Source organism: Acanthaster planci, linkage group LG06 (genome assembly GCF_054643075.1).
Source record: "Acanthaster planci isolate LZ-2023a linkage group LG06, COTS_SCS, whole genome shotgun sequence".
Lineage (NCBI taxonomy): Eukaryota > Metazoa > Echinodermata > Asteroidea > Valvatida > Acanthasteridae > Acanthaster > Acanthaster planci.
Window position 1 is genome coordinate 6,734,876 of NC_141782.1, and position 25,987 is coordinate 6,760,862.

The window sequence follows — 25,987 nt, forward strand, 5'->3', positions numbered from 1 at the left end:
ATGAGTAAAGAAAACTAAGAATATAAAGTAAGCAGAGTATCAATTATAAATTTACAATAAAACATTACAGGGAGCTGATTTTTAAAATTACTTAAACTTGTTGGGACGGGATGCTTTATCGCCACAGGCAGTTTGTTCCAAGCCTGCACACCTCGAAATTGGAATGTTCTCTTCCTAAATCCTGTCCTTTATTGAGGGAGACAGAGATTTTCCTCCACACAATGCCTAGTATGATAAGAGTGCCGATTGCTTACATAAGAAAACAAAGTGCTAAGGTAATCTGGAACAAGGCCACTTAATCATTTATAAACCATCATATTCAGATGGCGTTCACGTCTGACGTGTAAGCTCCCATCCCAACTTGTTATAAACGAAAACACGAGGTGTTCTTGGTGGAACCTTCAAGATGACCCTTCCTGTTCGATTGAACAAAAATCGAGACGTTGCACTAAGGTATTGGCTGCCTTACACCCCACAAGGTCACAATAATCAAGTCGAGTAAAAATAAGTGATTTCGCAAGAAGGTTAAGTTTCCTTACGGGCAAATAGTTCCGAACACGTAGCAAAATTCTAATTCTGAGACGCAAGATTCAAGACATAATCGGGGGTCAATCCATTTGTCAAAATTAACCATTCCAGATCCTTCCCCGTTTGCTGGATGGCCCTAACTTGCATCTGAAGCTATTTCACGCAATGAAAGAATAGTCGGGGCCAATCAGTGGCTATCACATTTTACTCCTTAGGCCCACCATGTCATTTATCCCCTCTCAAAGTATATGATGTTTATAAGGCAACTACGGTGGAAGATTTTACCCCCTTAAAGTTCACATTCACTGGCTTGTGCCTAAGGTACATTTACAATTACAACTACGGAATTGGTCGGCACGGCATGTCAAGTTCATGCCAGCACACGTAAATGAAACAGATATTTTTGTTTTCAAATTATGTATTATTTTGTCTTGTGCATTTCTTTAGGGTTTTGAAAACTGTTTATAATTTGTGTGAGTTCCAGTTCTCATTGACGTTTTTTCTAAAGGCCACTCAACAGCAATTTTTCAAATTTTCATTCAGCTACTTTGTATAAGTGCACGAAGTTCCAATTTTCATCGTGTTACATTATTCGAAAGTGAATTTTGGGCACGGACTTTTCGTCTCTATCAGGTAAGGCTATTTTACTTCAGCTTATTTAAATTATTACATCTTTAGAACGGAAAAGACAATTCCAATAGTCACGTCACGCTTTCGCTAGCGCTGATGACGTTTGGGGAGCGATGACCCAATTCGTAAATGGTCATCGGAGTGCAAACTCCCGGCTCTACGCGGATCTCCCTCGCGCACTACTCCGTTTGCGAGTCACTCGCTCGTTCCTCGGGAGAGTCACGCGAGGCCTGTAAGCTACCCGACTCGCCTCGTTTGACACGCGCTCGTTCCTCGCACACACGCGAGTTTTAAGGGAAGGCCCTCGCCCGTTCCTCGCGTGTGGATCGAGGGCCCTCGCTCGTTAAAGGAACTAGATGTGGGCGGTACTGTACATGTACATGTGGAAAGAACGGCAGCCACTCACTTCCGGAGCTCTGGGTCACTAGAATATGATCAACAATTTTGGATGCTTGAACAATCCTACTCATTTACATGTAGGTCTAGGTCCTTCATCAATGGGAACTGTGGGCTCTCTACGTAGTGACTATGTGCTCCCCCAACATAAGCTCTCTTGGACGGGGGGTCCTCATCTGCACATCTAAAACAACCTATCAACGCCTTTTGTTGGCAGTCCCATCCATGAAAGTGGCATCTGCTTCACGTTCAACAAGGCCTCCAGTTGCCAAAGACAGTGTCCATGGGTACTCAAGATCTTCAACTATTCACAGATGCTGGTGGGGGGCTATAGGCATGGGGTGCCTTCAAAACCAGTGGTTTAAAGGGGTCTTGCCAAAGTCTGTTTGGGGCAGTAAGCCATCCATTGCCTACTTAGAGTTCAGGGGCAATCCCTTGCTGGGAAAATAATAATAATTCAGGTGGACAATGAGGTTGTGGTTTTAATCATTAACAGTCATCAAAATGTGGGAAGATTATAAAACTGGGTACACATTACAATATCATTGATGCACTCTCCCATTCACAGATGACCTAATTTTGGGAGGTCTTCCTTTTCAAGTAGTACTTGGGAAACTTACTACAAAAGTGTGGACCAGTTCATCTAATTGCCAAATGCTAGCAACAAGTGGCTACATACGGTAAATGCATCCATAGCTCAACTCTTGCTGAAAGGCCTCGCTCTCTCCACTATCAGTATGTCATCAGCCACAACTGCCTACATGTACGTGTACAAACTTAATGGGTAGCCTGAGCCTACAGTTTTTTCATGTGGAAATGAAGCAGCAGCTGCGACAGTAGGTGCCCCATTACATCTTAGCTCCTTGAGAGAATCTGCAACATACATGCTAATGTCTCATTATGGTTTCAAGCTAACAAACTTTCTCTGAACTCTAACAAAACCAAGTGCATGTTCTTTACCAAGTCTGAACCGAGGGCTACTACTCCCTCCATTTACATTAATAATTTACCTATTTCCCAGGTACATTCTATAAAATTCTTAGGAGTTATACTCGACGATCAATTGAACTGGAACGACCACATCGCTTTGATTGGTAAGACCACTTCACAGAATACAGGTGTCTTATCTAAGCTCTGCACTTTTCTCCCCCTTCCACCCAATTCACTCTTTATAATATCTTAATCCTTCCTTATTTCAATTACTGTAATGTTGTTTGGGCACATTCGAGCTATAATCAACTGCACCCGATAATAATTATTCCGAAAAGAGCTGTTCGGATTTGTACTCAATCACCTCCATAGACACACACAGCCCCTCTCTTTGCACGACTCAACACACACATACTCACTGATATAAACAAACTCCAAACTGGGATTTTTATGTTCAAATACACCAATAATCTTCTTCCACATGCCTTTTTGTCTGTCTTCACCCCTGTCCACAATGTCCATGACTATTGCACAAGGTCTTGCAACAATCTTCATCTTCCATACACTCCCACAACCTATTCAATCAATACTTTACGATTTCAGGGGCCACGACTATGGAATAGTATCAGCATGACCCTGAAAACAATCGTCTGTGGGCTGCTTCAAAACCTCATACAAAAATAGTCTTATCTCCAGTTATTTAGCTTAATTTCCCTCTCAGTTTCATTACTTGCATATTACTATTTTTGATCCCATTGTATCTGTTATTGCCTTGTATACATTATTTTCATCCGTTGTTTTCCGTCCGTCGTTCTTCATTTCTTGTCTTATTTGTTAGTCCTGTGACCTATTGTCTGTCTGTCTTCTCTCAAGGCATTTCAGTACAAGCCCCAGGCTTTTGATTATGCCTCTGTAGTGCATAATGTCATCTTAGTTATTATCGTATTTATTTGTTTCTTTTTATATCCTTGATTAATTGTACACATTCATATAACCTGATTGTTACATTTACATTTACACTACCGAAATAAATGTTAACTGAAATTGAAATTGAAAATATTTCTGCCAAAACAACCCCTGACCCCTGGACCTTAGATTGCATGTCAAATTCAAGGGCCAAGGCAGATAGTTTAGGTTCAGGTCAGGTGACTTTCCCCACAGTTAGAAATAGTTCGATCAGACTGGCGAGACTGAGGCTGGCTTGTGGGAATAAATGCGACACTTGGCACCAATGTGGGGAGTGGAGTCAAGCTGTAGGAAGAAAATCAGGGAATCAGGAATTCACAGAGTCTAATTTGTTGTAATCCTAATCACCAGAATCTTAATCCCAAGTCAACAACCATAATTCATGAGTTCTCTATGTCTTGTTGTAACATTTCATTCTTAAGTTGACGTAACAATATTTACATGTAGGCTATGAAACGCACCCAAAATTCCACTCAGAAAATGATCTTCGTGGCACCCAACTCAGAACTACACAAAAACTAGCTTACAAGCTGGTTTGAAGCACAAGGAATCTGATGGTAAATGTTGTCATTCCAACAAAAGGGTACAAAACAGGGAATTCTGAGTTTAAAATCTGCCATTTTCTATGTGCACCGTTGCATCTGACTATGACTGGATCTGACAATTCCCCTTTGATTTTATAATTGGTCGTCAGGGATCTGCTCAGCTTGGAACCAAACTACAGCAAATCGACATATGGGCCCAATATAAAAAGGCCTGCATGAATTTATGATTAAGCTTAGCAAGATCAATCTCAAAAGTAAACACGTCACTCTTTCTAAGGCATACATGCCAAGCACTTCAACATCATTCCTGAGAAAAAAATGAGTGAAAAAATCACATCCCCACACCAGTTTCAGAGCAAACCCCTGACCAAAAACCCATGGCATTTTGGGATCTACGGCTCAACCAAGATTGTGCCTACATGTACCAGCTGCCCTCTAGCCAGCCATGCTCTGGGGAGTCATGTTGTACATTTTGTCAGTAATTTTTTACTGATCCAAACATCAGGTCCTCCTGGTCGTTTTGTTTGTACTATAGGTTACCGTAGCCGGCAAGCACTGCACAGCAATTTTTGAATTATATTTTCTTCCAAAGTTGAAATTGTTAAAAATTCATTCAGTGGCGATAATGTTGCAAAAGCTAACCTTGTATTGTATCAGTTGGGTTCAATAATATCCTCAATTTATTTCCACCCATTACATTATTATATCACACCCTGTTATTTTTTTAAATTTTTACAAAAAATGCAATCAATGTTCAGTCTTCACATTTATCATTTTTAGGCCTATACAAAACACAAAAGGAATCTGAAATTAAAATAAACTCAAATAAGTTGGTCAGAAGTAAATTTTACTACAAAAACTTTGTACATGTACATGACAGTAACATGAAACTGTGATGCATCATAGCAAGCTAAACAACTTGAATTATTTTGTGAAGTAATGTTACTGTTTACACACCATGCATTTTTTAAATTACTATGCACAGACTTCAGCTACACGTAAGTCGAATTAATCAAGAAACCTTTTGACATTAAACTGTATAAAACACTGTTTTACAAGGTCAAAAGTTGAGCTGAATGCCAAAACTGACTACATGTACCGGTACACTAGCATAATAGAAAGTAAATAACGACTGGGCATGTTGGAAACTGTCAGGAATTATTTTGTGAATTACAGGTATGTGGATTTCATCCATATTTCAAAGCAATTAGCATGTGTACCTGTTACATTTTGTATGGAGATAAAGAACAATAAACAGTCTGAGTCACCTGTTAAGAATAAAAGTTTATCCTCTTGTGGCACCTCATAGCATACAACTGTAGTTTAAAACAGTTTTACAACTCGTAATATCACGAAACAAACTACATAGGGAAAGTAACTCGGTACTTGAAAACGATTATAAAGATAAACAAATAAATTGGAGAAATGGAGATATAGAGAAATATAGCTTTGGCCTGGGAAAGGGCAATCCATTCTCTCCATCTTCTTTAGAAAGATATGATCCACATATTAGGGCTGACTTCCTATCAATCTACGGCTGAGGCCTCTTCCCATGCTTCCTCCAACCGCCATCCTGCTAAGTTGGAGGCATTAACGCCGATTTTCCCGGAACTTCTACTTGAAAGTTCATGCGTCGAGATGTTAAAAGTTCTCACCAGTGCCAAACAATGGCATCCATACCCACCCAGAGCATCTACTTTTTTCCAATTTGCTAGGGAGGACTTTGACAACTTCCTCTCCATCCCTGAAACTCCAACTGAGGCTAAAGATAAACTTTCCGATGCTCATAAGCCTACAGGAAAGTTTCCATTTAAAGACAAGGACAAGTGTTTTGTCGAGTCTACTCTTGCTAAACTCGACAAAGCCTCACGACATGGCCTTTGCTGCACCGCGTTTACGGCACTCCTCTCCGAGTATTTGGCTTGAGCATGTGACGAAGATTCACCAGTTACTCGATGAGAACGTCAACTCTATCTTCGAGCGGTTCATTCGGATCTCCATTTTAACCACTTCTGCATGCAGATCCAACACCTTAGACGCCATAAACATTCCCTTTGAGGGAGTCAAGTCAAGACTTCAAGAACTTCCTTTTTATGGAAAAACCTTTTCACAGGACAGTTCATGAAGATGATAGAGTTAAAAGTAAAAGTGCATTGACCCACACATAAACTTAGCTTCTGTGAACCTCCACCGCCAGCTCCACCTTGCCAGTCCTGTCCTGATAACCCCCGGGCTTGACCCTTCAGACCTTCGCATCAGGGTGATTCTCGTTCCTTTCGTCAACCCAGCTGCCAGACAAATCATGGCTGTACATCCTCCTCTCGACCTATAAAACCACCCCAGAGGAGCTTCAAGGGAAGAACTACCGAGTCGCGGTACCCCCAACCTCCCGGGGGTAGACATCGCTGACTATTCAGACCTGCCTCCGCCTGCCGATCCTAGACCCGTTGGCGGGCGACTTCAACTCTTTGCAGAGTCTTGGGAGAAAGTCACATTGTAAAGCTGGGTGCTGGTGACCATTCATTACGGATACGCCCTTTAATTCACAAGCACCCCTCCGACTGTACCTTCCCTTTGTCTGACTTCAGTTCCTACCGACAGAAACAAACGACAGGCACTGGAGTTCGATGAAATTTTGCATGGAAACCCATCGGACAGTCACCCAATTTCTACAGATTCCATGTTGGGCCTCTTCCACAGACTTAAAAGATGCTTACCTTCACATCCCAGCACAGTGGACCTCATTCCCCTCTGCAGACTGTACATGCATCCACTAGAACTTCATCTTTTAGCTCTCTACAGGCCAAAATGGGACTCAATCAATCTCCAGGTCCCCATCTCGGACTTCATCAGCCCCCATCTCTAGTGGTAGTTAGTGCAGAGACACCTCTCTCAGAGTTCCCTTTCCCAAGATGAATCCGGAAATAACTATAACCTCGGACGCTTTTCATCTAGGCTGAGGAGCCTCCCTACCACCCCTTCAAGCATCGGGAACATGGGACCTCCAGCTGCAAGGGAGATACATCAATATACCGGAACTTCAGGCCGTATTCAATGGACTGAAAGCTTTCTGCCCAAGTACCATAGGCAAATGAGTCCTCATCTGCTTGGACAACTCCACAGTGGTGTCATATGTCAATCGCCAGGGAGGCATGCATTCTCCCTGCCTATGCCTCTTGATGAGACAGATATTCCTTTGGCATCGACCTCCAGGCAACTCAAATTCTTGGTGTCGACAACTCCATTGCAGATGCTCTATCTCAGGGAAAAGTACGTCCCACAGAGTGGACTCTGCACGCCAATATAGTCAAACAGATCTTCACCGAAGTAAAGAAACTGAACATTGATCTTTTCGCCTCAGCAGTTAACACCCAACTGCCAGTGTTCTGCACCAAATTTTTCCACCCGCAAGCCTGGGCAACGAACACTCTCCAAATTAGCTGGGAAGGGATGTTGACCACCGCCTTCCCTCCAATATCCCTAATACCGGCAGTTCTCTCCAAGATCAAACCAAAACGCTGTCATGTCCTCCTTATCACCCCCCTTCTGGCCACGTCATCCATTGTTTCCGCATCTGACCAGACTTCTTGTCCGAAGTCGGGCATGCTTCACCCTCATCCGACATCACTACACCTGACCTGTTGTCTTCTGTCAAACTGTCCTTCAGATCAGCAGGACTTTCTGATGAAGCTGCTGAAACAGCCTTGAAGAGTCGACACCAGTCTACACGCAGCATCTATGACTGACTGACTGACTGACTCCCTCCCTCCCATCCATCCAGCCCTAGACACAAAATACCATCCCCTTTAAAAGCGTTGAAGCAGCGCTACCTAGAAAAATGTTGCTATTGTAATTTCTAATGGCCATAAGCATGAAGGAATTCCTCAGCCTATTCGTGTTCATCCTAAGTTGTCTTTCCCTACCAGACCTGTTAAAAACAACACTGGGATGAAGCGGGTGATCGTTGTCAGACACAATAGTCAGGAATTTGTTCTCCATAGCTCTACTACGCAAAGTATCCAGCTGCTGATTGTCAGCGCCTACCAACCCACATGCGGATTTTATAATGCGGTTTAGTTTTCGAACGTTCTCATATGACAGCCCATGATACCAAACTACACTATAGAATAATAAAACCGATTAGATGACTGCCTGTTAAAAGAGGTACAAAATATCACTATGGACATTAAAAAATTCCATTCGCCTAAGAAAATAAAGACGTTGATTACACTTAGCACTGATTTTTCCCATGTAACACTTCCAATTAAGTTTATCATCAATATAAACAACCAAATACTTGTGTTCTGACACAATATCAACATTGGCATTCAAAGTTTTTAATAGCTCATTATCACGTCTCCCTTGCCTGAAGTTAAATATAATTTCCTTGCATTTAGCAACATTAAGGGTAAGATAGTTGGCATTGCACCATGATACAAACTGATCAACATTGTCTCTGTATCCATTGACATCATTCTTACAAATTAATCCAACAAGACAGGTATCATCTGCGTATTTTACTCTAAATCAAGATAAGTCTGTACATTTAAAATCATTTGAATATAAAGTAAATGGAGTCGGTGATAGAGCACAGCCTTGTGGTGGCCCAGTAGTGCACACATTAACATCAGAGAGGATGTTATTACATCGAACTCTCTGTGGTCGCCCAGTCAGAAAATTCATTATCCATAAATTAAGAACAGGATTTACTTCCACTCTTTGTAATTTCTCCATTAACACATGAGCCTGTATTGTTTTAAAGGCTGATGAGAAATCCAAAAATAGGACTCTGGCATATGTTCCTGCATTCTCGAGATGTACATAAATTTTATGGAGCAAAGTAATAACAACATCCTCTACACCTCGTCTTTCTCTATACGGAAATTGATATGGATCAATGATCGTCTTAGTTTGTGAAGAAAGCATACCCATGATAATCTTCTCAAAGCACTTCATTGGAATACCTGTAAGTGCTATTGGTCTGTAATAATTTATAGCAATTGGTTTAGGTATTTTGGGTTTTAGGAACAGCCTGAATGTCCATTGACCACTGAAATAACAAAAGAAAAGCGAACAGTCAATTCCTTACAACAGGTTTTAAGAATTTTACCGCAAATTCTATCAGGCCGAGCTGCCTTATTACACTTGACATTCCTTAACCTAACACTGTCCTCCTCCTTGAGTTTATCACATAATCAGATAAATTGGTCCTATCTGATGAAAAGTCCTGCTCATCAAAACAAACAAAAAAGCTGTTTAGTTCAAGCCAAGAACTATAGCATCCCCTGAGTCAGCATTAACCCTGATACAATTTTTATAATAACCAGACTCCAGATTACTTTGTGGTGTTTAGAGTGAGGTCTTGCTCCAACCGAAGTTTCTGTGACTACTATAGCTGATTTCTTCATGCACCTGTTCAAATCAGATCTACTGGTTTCAACTATCCGTAACTATCGGTCAGCCATTGAGACTATACACAATGGCTTCCCAGATGGCTCAACCATGTCCGACGATACTACTCTTAAACATCTGCTCCGGGGAATGTTTCTTGAGCATCCTCCAACTAATAGACTAAACCCTTCATGACACTTGTAACCTGTTCTCCAACTGCTTTCTGGTCCCCCCTTGAGCCTCTCAGCGATGCATCGTTGATCAACCTATCAGTGAAATTGGCATTCCCACTAGCAGTTACTACCTCACGGCGTGGCAGTGAACTGAAAGCACTCCATCACAGATGGCTACATTCGATGGGAACCCCATGGGATTCGTCTCATCCCAACACTGGGGTTTCGCACCAAGAACCTATTGGTTTCCTTCCATCCCCCTGACATTTTTGTACTAGACATTACCAAACACACTGGGACTCCCCAACGACAAGCCATGGTGCCCAGAGTGAACTCTTATTTATGGTACTTAGCCAAAACCAGAAAACTCAGAGGCACAACTTCGCAGCTTTTCATCACTACAATAAAACCTCACGAAGCTGTGACCAGAGACACTATAGCCAGATAGACAGTTTCGGCTATCAAGTTTGCCAACCCAGATTGGCCAAACTCTGTGGACAATAAAACACTATGCCTCATCAGAGCTCATGATATCTGAGCATTTTCCACATCCTGGGCCTACTTTGGGGGTGTACCGATGGAGAAAATATGCAAGGCAGCATGCTGAAAGACCCCATCTGCTTTCACCACATGCTGCCTCACCGATGTTCTACAAAAGGACTCTGCACATGGCAGAGCGGTCCTGACATCAGCCACATTGATGCAGAGGGGTTCCTCTTCAAAGCAGCCCATCACTGGAATGATATAACAACTCCATTATTTGGTGAGTCCGCTATAAAGTTTGGACAATTTCATACTCCTCTGGTGCTCATGTTATGTAGTGCGTCCTCTCCACACCCCTCTCCAAGGGCTCGGTGCTACTCTGCATATTTAACACCTGTTTGGGGTAGGTTGAAAGCAGAAGACTCCTCCCCCACAGAAATGTGGGTGAGGTCTGCTATTGAATACCTACCCCAGACAGTCCGCTCCCTCCCATCCTTCCCCACTTTTGGCTTGGACAGTTCAATAACGTAAAAGAAGGATGAACATGGCAGCCATTCCGCTATGCATCATGGGACTAGAGGGCATACTACAGTTGCTCACAAGTTTTAGCAAATTGAATCAGACGCAAAGGAATTTGCATATTTAGCGACTGTTTGGGGTAGGTATTCAATAGCAGACCTCACCCACATTTCTGTGGGGGAGGATTTCAAGTGTGCATTTTTCCAAATGTTCCAGCAATTATAGGGCTCTTCAGATTTCTAGTGTGGTTTGAATGGCTGATAGAAATTTAGGAGAAGGGGGAGTATGATATGTCTGGGAACCAGAATTTGATATGCGCCCTCTTGTGTTGAAAAGTCATTATGTATGGAGATTTGGGGTACAAAATTAAAAACCGTCAAAATGCTCAATTCTGAACAAGACTGTTTAAACTAGCCCAACAGGTCTTTCCCAAAATATGTGTATGGCAATTTGTCTATTTGTAATTTGGTGCATTTCTGTTACATTTTGTTCTGTTGAATATTGGGTATGTTATGTACCTTTCTGCCCTCCCACAGTAAGGAAATGCATTGAGTTGTACACAAAATGCAACAAATTTAATGCCAAACTTCTTTCTACCCCTTTGTACCCTTTTGGCACAATGACAGCATTAACTAGTGAATTTTCCATAGTTCAAACCATGCATATGTGAATTTTCATGAAGTTCAAAGGTGGGTGCCACAAGATGAGAGAAAACTTAATTTGGTGCATTTCATGGTCTAGTTCACTATTGCCATAGGTTTTACACAGACATGCAATTTGGACTTCGACAAAAACGAGGAAATTCCAATTTTTACAAGACTTTGTACAGTGTTTTTCAATGGCATGAATGTGAAAAATGATGAAATCAGCTGGTCTGAGGAAAATTTGCATGCCTATTTATATTTATGGTTTCCAGATTCATCTCTTGTTTGGTGCTTAAGAGATTAATGTCTAGTTGTGCAAAAACCTAACCATTAGAAGCTTAACTCAAGAAATTTCCCAAGATTACAATCACTTTATGCTAAGTCTATCACCCTTGGTCATAAAGTCTTACTTGCTAACAAGCATATTTTGCCACAGATTTGAATAATATTATGTATGGTTCATATCTGCAGTGGTTTGGCGTAACTTAAAACTAGCACCCAATTTCACAGAACATGGCATAACATTGAACTGTGCATAAGCCATGTGCCACAAATTTGTGTCGCAGTTGCACAATATTCTTATGTTCGATTTCATGAAACATTCCTTGGTTGCGCAAGTTTTAACTACGATTAAATTTCTTGGATTAATACTTAACCACTACCTGCCGGGTGGATTTCTCTTGAGCAGGATGTCATGGCGGGACCTTTTCAAGATTTTCCGTTTTCAAAAATCTTCAAAAATTCATGTGTTCATTTACTGGATATTTACACCCACACAAACGACTCTCTGGTGGCAACTCTAATCTGTCAGGCAACCTTCATTGACGCCCGAGTATTCAACCCAGGCCTGCAGCCCTGTTAAAGAGAGCCCAGAATTGTGTTGCATAATTTCCTTTGTTCCAGTGAATGCCAGTAGCGTCTTTTCAAACACGGCTGGATTAGCATGTAGCGGTGCTGTGTCGCTCATCAATGGCACCCTGGAGCACTTTTGTCTGTGGTGCTAATCCGCGGACGCACTATGCCCAAAACAGTGGTATACTGTTTCAAAACAGTCCCAGATTACCTTACAAAATGGAAGTTGAAAAATGATGGCAATTCCCAGCAGCAGGTCCTTTATTCCGAGTACAGCCTTTCGTTACACAGTCCAGCTCTTTTGTCCGAAACCAGGCACTCCAGCTCTGTGTACTAACACACGGTGCCCGAAACCGAGCTCCCCGGCAGAAAGTGGTTAACTTTCTGGCATTTTGAACCACACTAGCACTTGCTAAAGAGCAACAAATGCTTGGTGAGCGTGAATCGCTCAGATATCCTTTTTCTCATCCTCGCTGGGCCAAACACTTTGTTGGTAAAAACAATTTCAGTGAAAAGACATGCACTGTTTTCACTTCATTTCCTTGCATTCATAAAATCTTTCACCATGTTAAAATCTTTTACCGTGGTATAACAAAACAACTGTAGCCTGATATTTTGTAGAAATCACTATGGACCCCTACATAGCAGGCAATAACTGTTAAATGGAACACTTCATGCAACAACATGAGCTTATGGTTACACACATGTACATGTACATGTACTGGCTATTTGCAATGGACTGAGCTTGGCCGAACTGCATGCTATTTGAACAAAGTGCTCTTTCTTTGTTCTTGTATGTTGCTTAACAGCACGTATTAATCGCTACGATACTAAATCAGATTATTTTAAGAATTCATCATATTCTACCATAGTAACCATTACTTTAATAATGTGACATGTAGCTATATTAACAATCATCCAGTTGCATGACGGAAAGACATTGTCTGGAAACAGTGTTATAAAATAAACTTGACTGACCTGTCCCCTGTCCAGGCAACTTATCGAGTTGCACAACTTGAGCCACAGAGTAAGGTGTTTCCTGAAGAAGTTTCTCTAGTTTAAAACGGCACAAACCAGTAACAAGGAGTGTATATGCTGGTTGAGGCCAGTTTGTGCCTGTCACCTGCACCACTACTGCAGCAGTACCAATGTGGTGGATGGCAGTGAAATCCTCTTTCTATAAAAAAATAGAAATAATCATATAATCTTTAAAATGTTTTAACTGAGATATGATGGGACATCAAGTTATTCAAGTGACATACAACAAAACAAAGTTCTGTGTGCCTGTCTTCAAATACAATTTTCCTGTTAAGCGATAACCAACATGGTATAATGATCTGTATGAATCGTTAATTCTTAGTTAAGTTCTTGGATTTGTTAATTTGAAAATATGTTAGATATCGAGATAATTGTGTTGGATATGAAATCAAGCAGGTACATGTCGTAGAGGGATGACACAAAGCATATTGCATGTAACATAATAGTGACTAAATTTTGTACTGTCCTATAAAGCTGTAGCAAAAGAATTCTGAATTAAGACGTCAAGGACTTAAAGCTATAATTTGGTATGTGCACTTTGGGCTAATAGTTGTGTTTTAGCCACCAGTTCGACCATGTACATGTATACTTGTATGTGCCAAACAATCAATATTCAATGCCACTGTTTGGACATGCGGCAGCTACATGTATGGTATGGGAACAAAGCATTTATAAGAAGGTAAAAATAAACGCCAAAACCTCAAAGTAAATGGTGATATTTTTACCCTTATTATAAACAGTAAAAAGAAACCTCAAAATCTATGAGGAACGGATGGATCAGGGGAACAGATTGTGCACCCTCCTATTTTCACAGATCTTTGGGGTTTTATTAATGTTTTTACTTTCGCTTGCACTTTTAGTGTGTATAAGTGTGTGAAACCTTTAAGTGTCCCATGCCATGGACGGGTGTCCATGACAGTGATGATGTGGTAAGAAATGTGACACATATCTTGAACAAATGACCACCTTCATGTAGGGTCAGCATTGTAAAGTCCAGCTTTGTAAAAAAAAATAATAACCACCCTGTTCTTGGTATATTGACATTTCAAACTGCTGTAATTTGTAGCCACCAAAAGCACTGCACCTGGGAAAAGTTTGTTGTAGAATAATACTGTCTGCAAGTGGATAAAGGCACACATTAGCATAATGATAAAGAATGTATAATTATACCCCACTTCTTCATGTGTTTTCACCACCAATCTGAATGGCCCTCTTTTTGTACAGTGTAAATGCTGGATCCCATTATTGTTAGAGTTATGATGCCATGCCAATTTTGCGTTATTTAACCATAAGCAAGGAACAGAACCGAGTAGGTCAGAGGTGTATTTTGGACGTCTCTAGAATGGCCACATTGAAAGGAAAGGAAAAACAACAGTGGCTGTAAATGCAAATGCACACAGTACCTCACTTGTTGGCTCCTTAGGCACGACACCAATGACTGTGCTACTCAAAGTGTTATGCCTCAGAATTCGACTCTTCACCATGTTCATACTGTCAGAGAAAACAAAAATCAAATCAAGTTCTTATCTTGACTGTAAACTACATACATGTATGCAACATTTACATAATACATGCAGCAATCTAGCCCTTGGGCCAGACTTGTGTTATCTAAGATCGCTTTGTCCAACATTACTGGGTCATATCACCTGATTTAACATGTTTAAGGGTCGTTTTGGATTGGACCCTGTAAAAGAGTTAAAGCAATGTACATGACACACAAATACATACATGTACATACTGTACATACATGTGCATGTATATGCATTGTTAAATTCAATTTAGCCATGGATTTTTATTCAGTCTTGTTACATCATCAGATGTCTAGATGATCAAATTTATAGAAAATGCATTTGGTTTAATCATGGACTAAGTCATTGAAAATTTAGAAACATAACACAAACACAAAATCTTGCGATACCCTGTGTACTTTTTATTGGAACCAGCTTTAAATGTGATTTCAATAAAAGTGAAAATCCATGGGACCATCATTCCCTTGGGTGTAGCCCTGTATTCGGTTCATTGTACTGGACTTACCTACCTCAACATCCTTGGCCCATCAGTACAACTTTAAAGGGAAACAAGAACTCTGGGGGGTTGTCTAATGGACAAAACACAGGGCTATTTTGCATTTTGAGGTTTTCAAACAAACAAACAAACAAACAAACAAACAAACAAACAACTGTAAAAGAAACCCAGGTTAATGAACTTAAAAAGAAGTCTGCCCTGTTCATGTGCTGAAAGGTTTCAACCCAATCACACATCTACTCCAGGAGATATAGTGCTTTGAAGAGTGCACCTTTAGTCATGTAACATGATCATCTAATGACGTCTTCATTACGTGACATCAATTTTCATCTATAACACTTCCCTTTCTAAATACCTGCAGAGTTTCAACCCAATAGTACATGCACTTGCATACAGTATAGCACTTTAAAGGATGCACCTTTAATGTCACATGACTCGTTGACCGATGACATTGTCATCATGAGGTCAATCTCCGTTTATAAGCCTTTCCTTCCTAACTACAATGTACATGTGCAAGGTTTCAACCCGATCAGACATGTACAAAGCAAAATGAGGTACAAAACATTATTGTTTTCGCAGACAGAGTGCAGATTACATAATTATAGAGATTGCAAACATTTTTCCCTTTTGGCGTTCCATACAATGCGATCTGCTCTAAGCACCATGTACTTGGCAATTTCCAACTCCCGAGTGTATACCCTACAAACATGTACTGTGCGCTGCCTATGTTACAGGCAGATAATGCGTGTCCACACACACACACAGTAGTCAATGCACAGTATGCGCATGGGATTTTCGAGTTCATGAATACTCTAAGGGAGGTTTTGTTGTTGGCGCTTCATCTGTGTGAAGTACACCACTTATGCACTTCATGTACTTGACTTCAATGTTTTAGCTATCATATAATGAACAATTCACGCTTAAATCTGTTACAGTTGATTTTTTACCAAATTCTGAAGAAGAAAAGGACTTTTTATCATTGCTATTGCTATTGCTCTTAATGAGTGAGTTTCAACTCCAACCAAGCATTACTATGAGGACATAAGGGAATTCATATTTTGTTTCCTCTTCGTTCAATTTACACAAATATACCCAAGAGTCAAAATATCAAGTTATATTTCCTGAAAAAGTTTTTCTCCATAGGTTTTTGCATTTTATTCTGATGTCCAAGACTCATGCAGTCATCTATCTGAGTGATTTTGAATTAGGTGCATATTCCATCAGCCCGAGAGGGTGTCAGACAAAAGTCAGCATGATGTGATCAGGGTCACGTGACACGAGATTAAGGTTGCACTCTTTCTTCATAGGTTTTCTACAAATTTTTTCACCACGCTGTTACCGATGTTAATGACTCAGAGGTTCTCAACTTCAGCTGAGAACTACTATGAGAATTAAAGAGAAATCACAGGAAACTTTCCCTGTCGTTTGATTACAAATATACCAAAGAGTCAAAATATCAAGTAATAATTTTGATCTGTTATATAAATTAACATCTCCCCGACGCAAAAATACATCTTGAAAAATAATTTTGACATCACTGACATCATGAAGTCTTGTGTCATTGAGAGTGCATCCTTTCAATTACTCTTTCTCCTGAAACACATGTCCAATTGGGTTGAAACCTGTTTGTATTGAACTCACGAAGGTGAAGTTCATATTTTAGCATTCAGAATGCGTAACAGCTTTATGCTCTATTGCAGACAGACATGGAACATCTTTTTCTTCTTGTCCTTCTCTCTTAATCCCATTCACTTTGTACACAGTCACTCTGATCACTTTACAATCTGCATCTTCAACAAAGTTCTATCAATGAAGGACTCTAATGTGTACACGGTCCTAAACAATGACATCATGATGACGTCATCAAGTGATTTACATGTAGTATTAGTTTTGGTTTATTTCAGCCCATTGACTTTACACATTTTCAAAGCACCATTCTAGTTGATAGTGATCTCCAATTTTCATCAAAGACGCAGCTCACACGTGGCTGAATAAATGTCATTGCTAAACCAGGGCGCATGAGGATGGGCTCTGATGTGACGTTTTCGTAGGGGTGCGTGCTGATTAAGCAAATCTCTGAGGGCTGCCCACACTGAGTAACCAATGTGTTATGATCCATGGATGGGGATGTGCACATTGGAGAATTCAAGATGTCCTGATGGAATGTATCTAAGTCAATGTCACAGAGTTCGCGCATCTGGACGTCCACATTAGCTGTAGCAGGGCGACCAACGCTTAACTTACAGATGACACAAGCGTGATCAGATGGCATGTAATCACTTGTGGTCAGTTGGGTGATAAAATTGTTAAAAGAAGATCCAATGTATAACCGTCACGATGTGTTGGACCAGACACGTGCTGTTTCAGACCTGTAGATTCAAGGAGGTCATGAAATGTAGACACCTCTCTATCAGATCGATTGTCAATATGAAAGTTGAAATCTCCTGCTATCATTAAACGATTGGCATCATAAACAATATGTTCCAGCAATGTAGAAAATTCTTGCATAAAAAGTGTAGCTGTTGCCTTTTGGTTGAGCAATCTCTGGGATCTGTATACAACTATAAGCCGGAGAGGTTAGTTAGAAGGTGAGTTACTGGACAAGTTGATGTGTTCAAAGGCATCATATACTGTTACTTCATGCCAACAAATGGAACCCCTTTTTTAGGCATACAAAAGAACCCCTCCTCCAGCCCTGTTCATGTGAGGGATGTGGTAAGACTGAAAGTCAGGTAGGGTGTTCTTGAGATCAGCCAGAGTATGGTGATGATAATGATGATCACCACTCAACCACATTTCTATAATAGCACAGATATCAATGCTGTTGTGTGCTATCATATCATAAATCATGGCAGTCTTATTTTTTTTTTACTGACCGGGCATTCCAAAGAGCAAAATTACAGCCAGATGAGAGCATTGTGTCAGATGAAATATGCACAAGGTTGGTAGGATTGGAACCATATTGTCCCGAGTGCTGTTTACTTTCTTGGCTAGTACATGATGGTACTAAGAGAGGAATTAGCCTTTTCTGTTGTTTGGCCCATGATCTGTGGCCCCATCGTGTGGGTTTTACAGCACAGATACCTACATGTAGTTCTTTCAGTTTATGGTAGACGCCTAGTGGTATCCAAGCTTTATGGTTATGAATGGTCTTGAGATCATGGCTATTGTAGACCAGCGGAGTCATCAGTGTTAACAATGTGAAAAGCAGTAGCACCATTAAGGTGCACACACTGGAATTGGCCATCCCTAAAAAGACAATGGACGTAAGTATGTGCAGGTCCCATTGGGGAATACAACTGCCGATGGTCAAGGGGGTTTGAGAATTCGCAAAAGCAAAATATTAATTGTCCCCAGAATTCTTGATCAGAAATCCTCAAGACTGGTCTAGTAGAGTCTGTGTCAGTAAAGCAGACCCATGCAAACTTTTTGGTGGCAGGCGAATAAATGATAGAAAATGAAAAGCAAGGTGGAGCAGAAAATGAGTGCAACCTACATGTACTAGCGCAACATCATGCACAACTACATTGTACATAGTGATTCCAATGCTGAAGAAATCTGATCTTGACCCAGTTGTTGCAAATTATTAGGCCTGTGCCGGGTACCCAGGTACCCGACCGTCGATTTCAAAACCCGGTTCCATTTTTCCGGGCCGGGTATCCGTAAAAAAGTAAATAAATTAGGAACAAACATTCATGCATAAAATGTCTGTGAAATTTCTTACTGAAGGACAGACTTCATGGAAAACCACCGTGCCGATGAAAACCCGGTCCCGCGGTCATACATGAAAGTTGAATTTGGAGATACAGTAGACAGCTAATTTTGTTACTCACTCCGCCCATTGTACTGCAAGTCGTTTTCCTAGTTCCAGAATTTCCTAGTTCGCAAGAGCGGAAAAACCACTAAAATTCACGGGTGATAGGTCACTCGCTACGTGTGATTTTAAATATTTCTTTAAATTGAATAGTCATATAAACCTTTGCATCTAATGTCTGCTTAATCAAAATGACTTTTTTAGAGTTTCCATTTTTGTTAATTTACCGAAAACTGGAAGCTTTTCCCCCACTCTCGGATAGCGCGGCATTGCCAAGCAAAGTCGTTGCGAACTCAACTACACGAGCACAGCAGAAATGTATGTGACGTAATGGGTTCGTCAACTGTGCGGCGCGGGGAGGGTAACGTTGATAGCTCACTGTACAGTTGAAAAGTCGAGTCAAACATTACGCAATTTCTACCTTTTTTATTCATTGGAATTCTTATTTCTCATCTAATTTTCTCAAAATTAAAAGATTCTCTATTAGAAAAGCAAATTTTTACAATGGTTTTGGCTGAAAATGGATTTTTTGTACGGTTACTTTTTATTTGTGAAGACGTTTTTGTCTCGATCCTAAACCGATCCAGAACTACATGTAGGATAGGTGTCATCGTCACTTTCGTCGATCGATCCTATGAGTCCAAATATAAAAGCTTAGATTTTGAAAAAAAATTGAAGTATATCCAAACCACAAAGTTGACTTCTGACCATATTTCACTTGAATTTGAGGATTCTTTTGCTGCAGTCTTACTGAATAATTTTCGACTGTACCAAACCTATATGAACAAGAGACCGAATTAGTTTTGTCTTATGAGATGAAAGCGCTGTTGATGTACACTTGCATGACTGTATTTGTAATTATCAAACCCTGTCGGCTTAAATGACTTTTGTGCGGAATAAGTAGTGCTTACTGTTTGCATTAAGAGTATTTTTGTCAAATAAAACAATATGAATGAAAATTACTTTATGTCGGGATTGACGACGAAGCGAGAGCGGACTGTGTAATATTCCAGCGGTACTGGGACTCCACACGGCATGCGGTAAGTAGTGATCACGCACAAATTGTGCGGTTGATCGGCCTCTTTTTATAATCAAAGCACTAAATGTGCACTACAAACCCAAATAGTCAGAGAACCAGTTAAGTTTTAAACCAAGAAATATTCCGTTTTAAAATTATTTTTAAATTAAAGCAACTTGAATTTCCTCAGTGATTACGGTGCTATATGACCATTGGTTGTGCACACAGTCTATCATTTTCAAGAATATTTCCTAAGTATGCGTAATCTTAACATTTCTGACAAACTTGTAGTCCAAGTAACTGGGACTCTATTTTTTTTAATGTTTTTTTTTAAAGGTGATTAGTACTACATGTATTACAACAGAGCCTAAGTTACTCAAACTAAAAAAATGGCAATTTTCCCCAGTTCCACGTTCGTGTTTTTCAGTATTTCTGCAATGACTGACCTTTACTGAGATAAAATTAAGATAGTGTAAATAGCTGGTGCCAGCAAAATTTATCAAAACAGTATTTAGCCAACTTTAATACACAGCGTCCTCTTTGACGTGTATGAGTGAGTCTAAATCCTATTAAAATACCATAAATTCTAGAAGGGTTGGTACTGGTAGTCTAATGAATTTAACATACTTGTACATTAAAAAATCATACGATGTGGATTCGATTCCCAGGTTTTGTCTTTTTTTTGTTCTCCAAAAATTCACAATATTCTTATTTTGTTAATTTCAAATTGACCACAACACATATTTACAACGTTTTGCTTTTTTATCAGATTCCTAGCTCTGGAAGATTTTTATTTAAGGGAAAAAAGTGCAAATTAGAAAATTGCCTTATTTCCTACCTTAAGAATACAAAGTTGCAATGATTAAGTTGGCTCAGAACCAGACTATGATATGTAAATGTAAGGGTGCATTCCACCAAATTAATATTTTCATTAATATTTTGAGATTCCACAGGGTTTTTACAATAACACATGCCAAAATCAGGACTCAGGAGGGATCACAGAGATAGTTCTATAAATCCCAAATTTGGGACTGGTGGTTTCCAGTTCCTGGTGTTTCTTTCACAGTAATCCCCAACCTGTGGGCCTACATGTGCACATGTACAGGCAACTATATCTAGAGCTGCATGCATAGTACTACATGTACTACTATTGTGGGGGTATCTTCAGGGAAAGACAAATAAATTTTTTAAAAAATTGTGTGGCTGACCCCTATAAAATTGAAACAAAAAGTGAACTTCTGGCCATAATCTTGAATTTCCAATGAAAAAGAGGCCAACCTCTTCCCAAGAGTCAACAGGCAGTGCTTTTGGTCTGATTTTGCACTTTTTCTATGGGCGCGTATTTGGTGTAGAGCAACCATAGGAAGTTTTCAGTCCAAAAATTAGCTACTGCACATGTGCCAAGGAACATATCGTTTGGTGTAAATTAGCCAACGCCAGATAAAAATATACACTGCGCAATGAGTAATAATAAGTCTATGATGAAAAAAAGAGCAGGCAGGATGCAACACTGACTCTGTTACTTAGGCGCAGGCTCTACCGTTAGGAGTATGGGATTCCTCTAGCCCCACATGTAGGGCTGTAGTGGCTCTCTTTTACAATCTCTCTCTTTTCTGTCGCCACTTTGATACCTGTCACCACCTGTCGGAGGCCTTAACTTCCGGCGCAACAAGCACTGTCTTCGTTTTTCAAAATGGCGCTGCTTATGGTCAGCATACAAATATCACAGACCGGGTTTTTCAAGGTGCCATACATCAGAAAATACACGGTTTGGGAAAGCTTTAGGGTGCTCATATAAAAGTCCAAGCTGAGGAATATGCCGGTGTAAGTGAAATTGTCAAGTCATTCTCATTTCAAAAGATGTTAGTATTCATAATTTGTGACAATCCTGCAGTTTGGATTTCAGGCATTAAAGACATGCCTTGAAGTAGGGCTGTGGTGGCGACAGATAAGAGACAGATCATAAAAGAGAGCCACTACAGTCTTACGAGTGGGACTAGAGGTTCGTCATCCACCGCATTGGAACCGGTAGAACGACGAACCCCAGCCTACCTCAGGCCAAAGTTACGGAAACAAAGTCTACATTTTCGAAACAGCTCAGGAAGCAGTAATGTCCTCTTTGACATCAGAGGGAAACTATTGGGGTAAAATGGCAGCGTACATGTAAATGACGTGACAAAGAGCTGTGAACAAAGATGAATTAGCACACATAGTCTGGTTCCTTGACCTGGATGAAGTTTCTTTTATGAAATTAAGTACATGTATATCCACAACGGCTGGATCGGGTAATCAGACATGAAAGAAAACAGCCTGATACCGGTCACTGTCAAAGGAATAGATCCTCAGGCCAGGTCTGAACGTTAGTTTGAAAAAGAGGACTTCGCTTTCCTTATTATAGCAACAGGGTGCTTAAACTAACGAACACCAACGTTGACTGTATAGGATAGCATACAGTATACAGCAGCTGACAAGTGACATCAACCATCTGACAAGTGACATACGGCTGTTACGCCCCAACTATACATGTACTTGGGACAGTCCCAACTGTAGTGCTGCAGTTGGGCTGGCCCAACTATTGCCTGTGGGAAATGTCTCAACATTATCAAAGTCAATGTGTCTCACACTTGACACAATTCATCTAAAATGTGGCACTTCATCCGTTCATCTAGCCCCATGACCAATGACATGACATTTGTAACAATTTGACTCTGGCACATACTGGGCACATCATACATGTACATGCAATAATGATGCACACGAGGACCTCTCTGCTGTAGTTGGGCCAGCCCAACTGTAGCACTCTACATGTAGTCAGGACGGGCCCAACTGCAGTTGGGACCGGTGCTATAATTGGGGCCCTAACCACTCTGCCCCATCCCCACATCACCCCATCTCCACTTCACCCTATTTACACTTCTCCCCATTAACACTCTGCCGTCCGTACTCGTGTGTGTTACAAGCCTCTTCAAAAAACGGTCTCAAGAGGAGTTCCACAAATGACATGTAGGAATATTATAGAAAACTCTATGGCGTTAAATTAATGTTGACTGCATTGTCCATTATGGTGAATTAATACGTATGGTTGGACTAGCATCGGGTTATTTCTCATCCTCTTCAAGTTTATTTCAAAGCAACACACACAATTCTGTTCACATCGTTTTGATAATTGTCGACGCATCCAGAAACTGTGTTTGGGCGATCAGATAAAGCTCAGCGCGAAGGAAATTTTGTGGAAAAATGCTCGCTTCAAGTACGATCAAAACAACCTAAAATTAAACTGATGAACACAGAAAATACACACATAGACAAAATACTAAGAATTAACGCGAAGAAATCTTGCAACATCGATTTTTTTTTATGTGTGATGGATTACGTACATGAACGGTCGCCGCGGCATGAATAAACTGGTCGCAACACTACATCACGCATTCTCTTAAACAGGTGCGTCACACTTGGAGCCAACGCTTTGCGCTCATGTTTTTAAAAGCACAGTGACAACGAAACAAGAAGAAAACTTCTTTCTAACTTGCCAATAAAAATTTTAGGGTCTTGCTCAAAAATTTGGGTCCGGCGGTCGGAAATCGGAAGCATTGTTTTGGCCTTTGAAAGTTGGATTATCCAATCGTTATTTGGGTACTCAAACATCAATGTTTTTACTTGCATCAAGGCACATGCCTCTGTTACTGAAGAACAGAATGAACGATAATCAATGGGGTGAAGTGGTAATGGGGCAAAGTGGAAATGGGACGAAGTTGTTAGGGGCAAAGTGGCATGGGGCAAAGTGGAAATGGGACAAAGTAATCGACACCCATTGGGGCATAATACCGCTATACTGCATTACCGGAACGCGGTACTCAGTATACTAGGCCCTAGCCCAAGTTGGACGACGTCTACATTGCATTGCATTGCGACTAACGTTCAGGGTATAAAAGTATTCCTGCTATGCGAAATGTTTTAAACAGTTTTTTTTTCACATTTTTACCTGACAAAGACAGCTTAAAATGGCGTTCACAAGTGTCTTGTTTCCTGTGTTGAAATTACTAAATGTGCCCACAGACAACATACTTTAAAGAAAATTCTGCGAAACTCCACGCTTTCCGCGACGATTCCTTAACGATCTACATACACGTTCGTCTAGCATGCGAACTTGACATGCGCAAAATGCATAGTAACCAAGTGCCCCTTACGCATGCGTGGAAGAGCCGTGGGCCGCATAGAAGTCGCAGATAAAGGCCGTGTCCGAATGGGCTTCCCAAGACTTGGCTAGGTCTATTGTCTGCGCTTCTCCACGAACATGTATTTGTAATGGAGTGAAGACCTAGCCTAGCTCGAAACAACATACATAACTGACAGAATGTGGGCTAAGAAATATGGAAGGGCTGCGTAGCACTGTCATGACTGTGATCAGAATATTGAAAAGAATATAATATAAAATCAGTGCTCTGGAATATGTGATTGCCGAGCTGTAACGCCATCTACCGTCACCTCAGGTTCAGATGGCGATGTGGGAATAAGAGACATCAGCAGAGGCTCATTAATTACAATCAACAACAATCACATTTACTCCAGTACGTAATCAACTCAAAGGAGCCATCTTGACAAGCCATGAGACTTGCCTTCCATAATGCCTTTCTACATAATTATGACTGGTACATGTACATTGTCCCGTTACAGAACTTTTGGTAACTGAGTACCTTCTTCTGATTCGGCAGGTTCTTTTCGCTAACAAATCGCGACAGAAAGCAGTGAGTTTTGCAGAATTCCCTGCAAAATATGTTGTCCGCAGGTGTAATTTAGTAATTTCAACACAGCATGTATGGAATTCAGGATACAGGGCACTTGTGAACGACATTTTGAGCTGTCTCCGTCAAGTAAAAATATGAGAAAAAAATGTTGAAAAATATTTCGCATACTCATGATAGTAGGAGGACTTTCATACCCTGGACGTTAGTCGCAATGCCAATGTAGACGTCGTCCAACCTGGGCTAACATGGGCCCCAAATATGATGTCCGACTCGTTGACAACTAGACTTCACATTTATTTTAACAAGAAATTAATAAGAACTTTCCCTGAAACAAACAGTTCACATTCTTACTTTCTTGGTGAACTGACTGGAATCCTCATTGATGAACCAGGTAGAAGGATATCGTCTGCCACCAAGAGCAGCGGCAGACGACGAGGGATAGACAAGCTGGACGCCATGCTCAATATTTGGTTATGTCATTACATTTCTCAAATCTCGGCTTCGTCTATTTTGCGCAGCACTGGTACCCTGATTTTAGATTTCTAATTGTATTTGTTTTTTACGGATATTCTAGCCAGTTTGGGCCCCTTCCAGTACGAAAGACGTCAAATTTTGCAACAATGTATTAGAATCTGGACTATCCTTTCTTTTTCATCAGTAAACACCTCAACAAGTTTATGCTTTTAACGATGAGTGAAACCAATACTACTAGTTAGCCAATGATTGTGAAATGACATGCATGATTATGTACACGCGTACTAATCACGGCCGCGGTGTTTCGCTGTATGGTCCCATAGAGTTGTGCATAAAGTGGTCATACGTACATGACGCATGAGGTTCAAAGGTCAAAAGATAATTAATCGGCACCTCGATTTCACGCGTTGTGTACGTGCACCCATATACGTACAAGTACATGTATAGTACATTGGGTGTGCGCACACCAAATGCAGACAGACTGGGGGTTTGGGTGCAGTTTTTTTTTTCATTCATGTATTCATTCATTTTGTGATGAAAAAAGGGGGCGTGTTCGCCTCACGCCCGACAATGGGTCTAAATGCCAGTGTGGGCACCGTGGACTTCATCATATCACTACACGACGTTCACGTGACGAAGCCAACTAACTTCAAACATGCTTCAAGTGATCGCTGATGTAAACCCACGGATGTGGCCCAACTCGATAACTTCCAATTGCTTTTCAATGTTGTGACCGCGAGGTCAGTGAGTCAGTGATAACATACAGCAAGGACATCAGGATTGCTTAATGAACAATTCGTGTTTTTGCGCAATCAT

General features: G+C 40.7%; 1 protein-coding gene across 1 annotated transcript in view; it reads right to left on the reverse strand.

The window, feature by feature from the left end:
• lonp2 (lon peptidase 2, peroxisomal) overlaps positions 1–25,167 on the reverse strand; it is a 91,384-nt gene extending 66,217 nt beyond the window's left edge. Inside the window, exons 1-3 of the mRNA XM_087137669.1 lie at positions 25,049–25,167; positions 14,499–14,586; positions 13,036–13,234 (exon numbers count right to left, since the gene is read on the reverse strand). Of these exons, the coding sequence (XP_086993795.1) occupies positions 13,036–13,234; positions 14,499–14,586; positions 25,049–25,155 (394 nt within the window). The 5' untranslated portion in view covers positions 25,156–25,167. The remainder of the gene's footprint in view (positions 1–13,035; positions 13,235–14,498; positions 14,587–25,048) is intronic.
• Between the last annotated feature and the right edge of the window lie 820 nt (positions 25,168–25,987).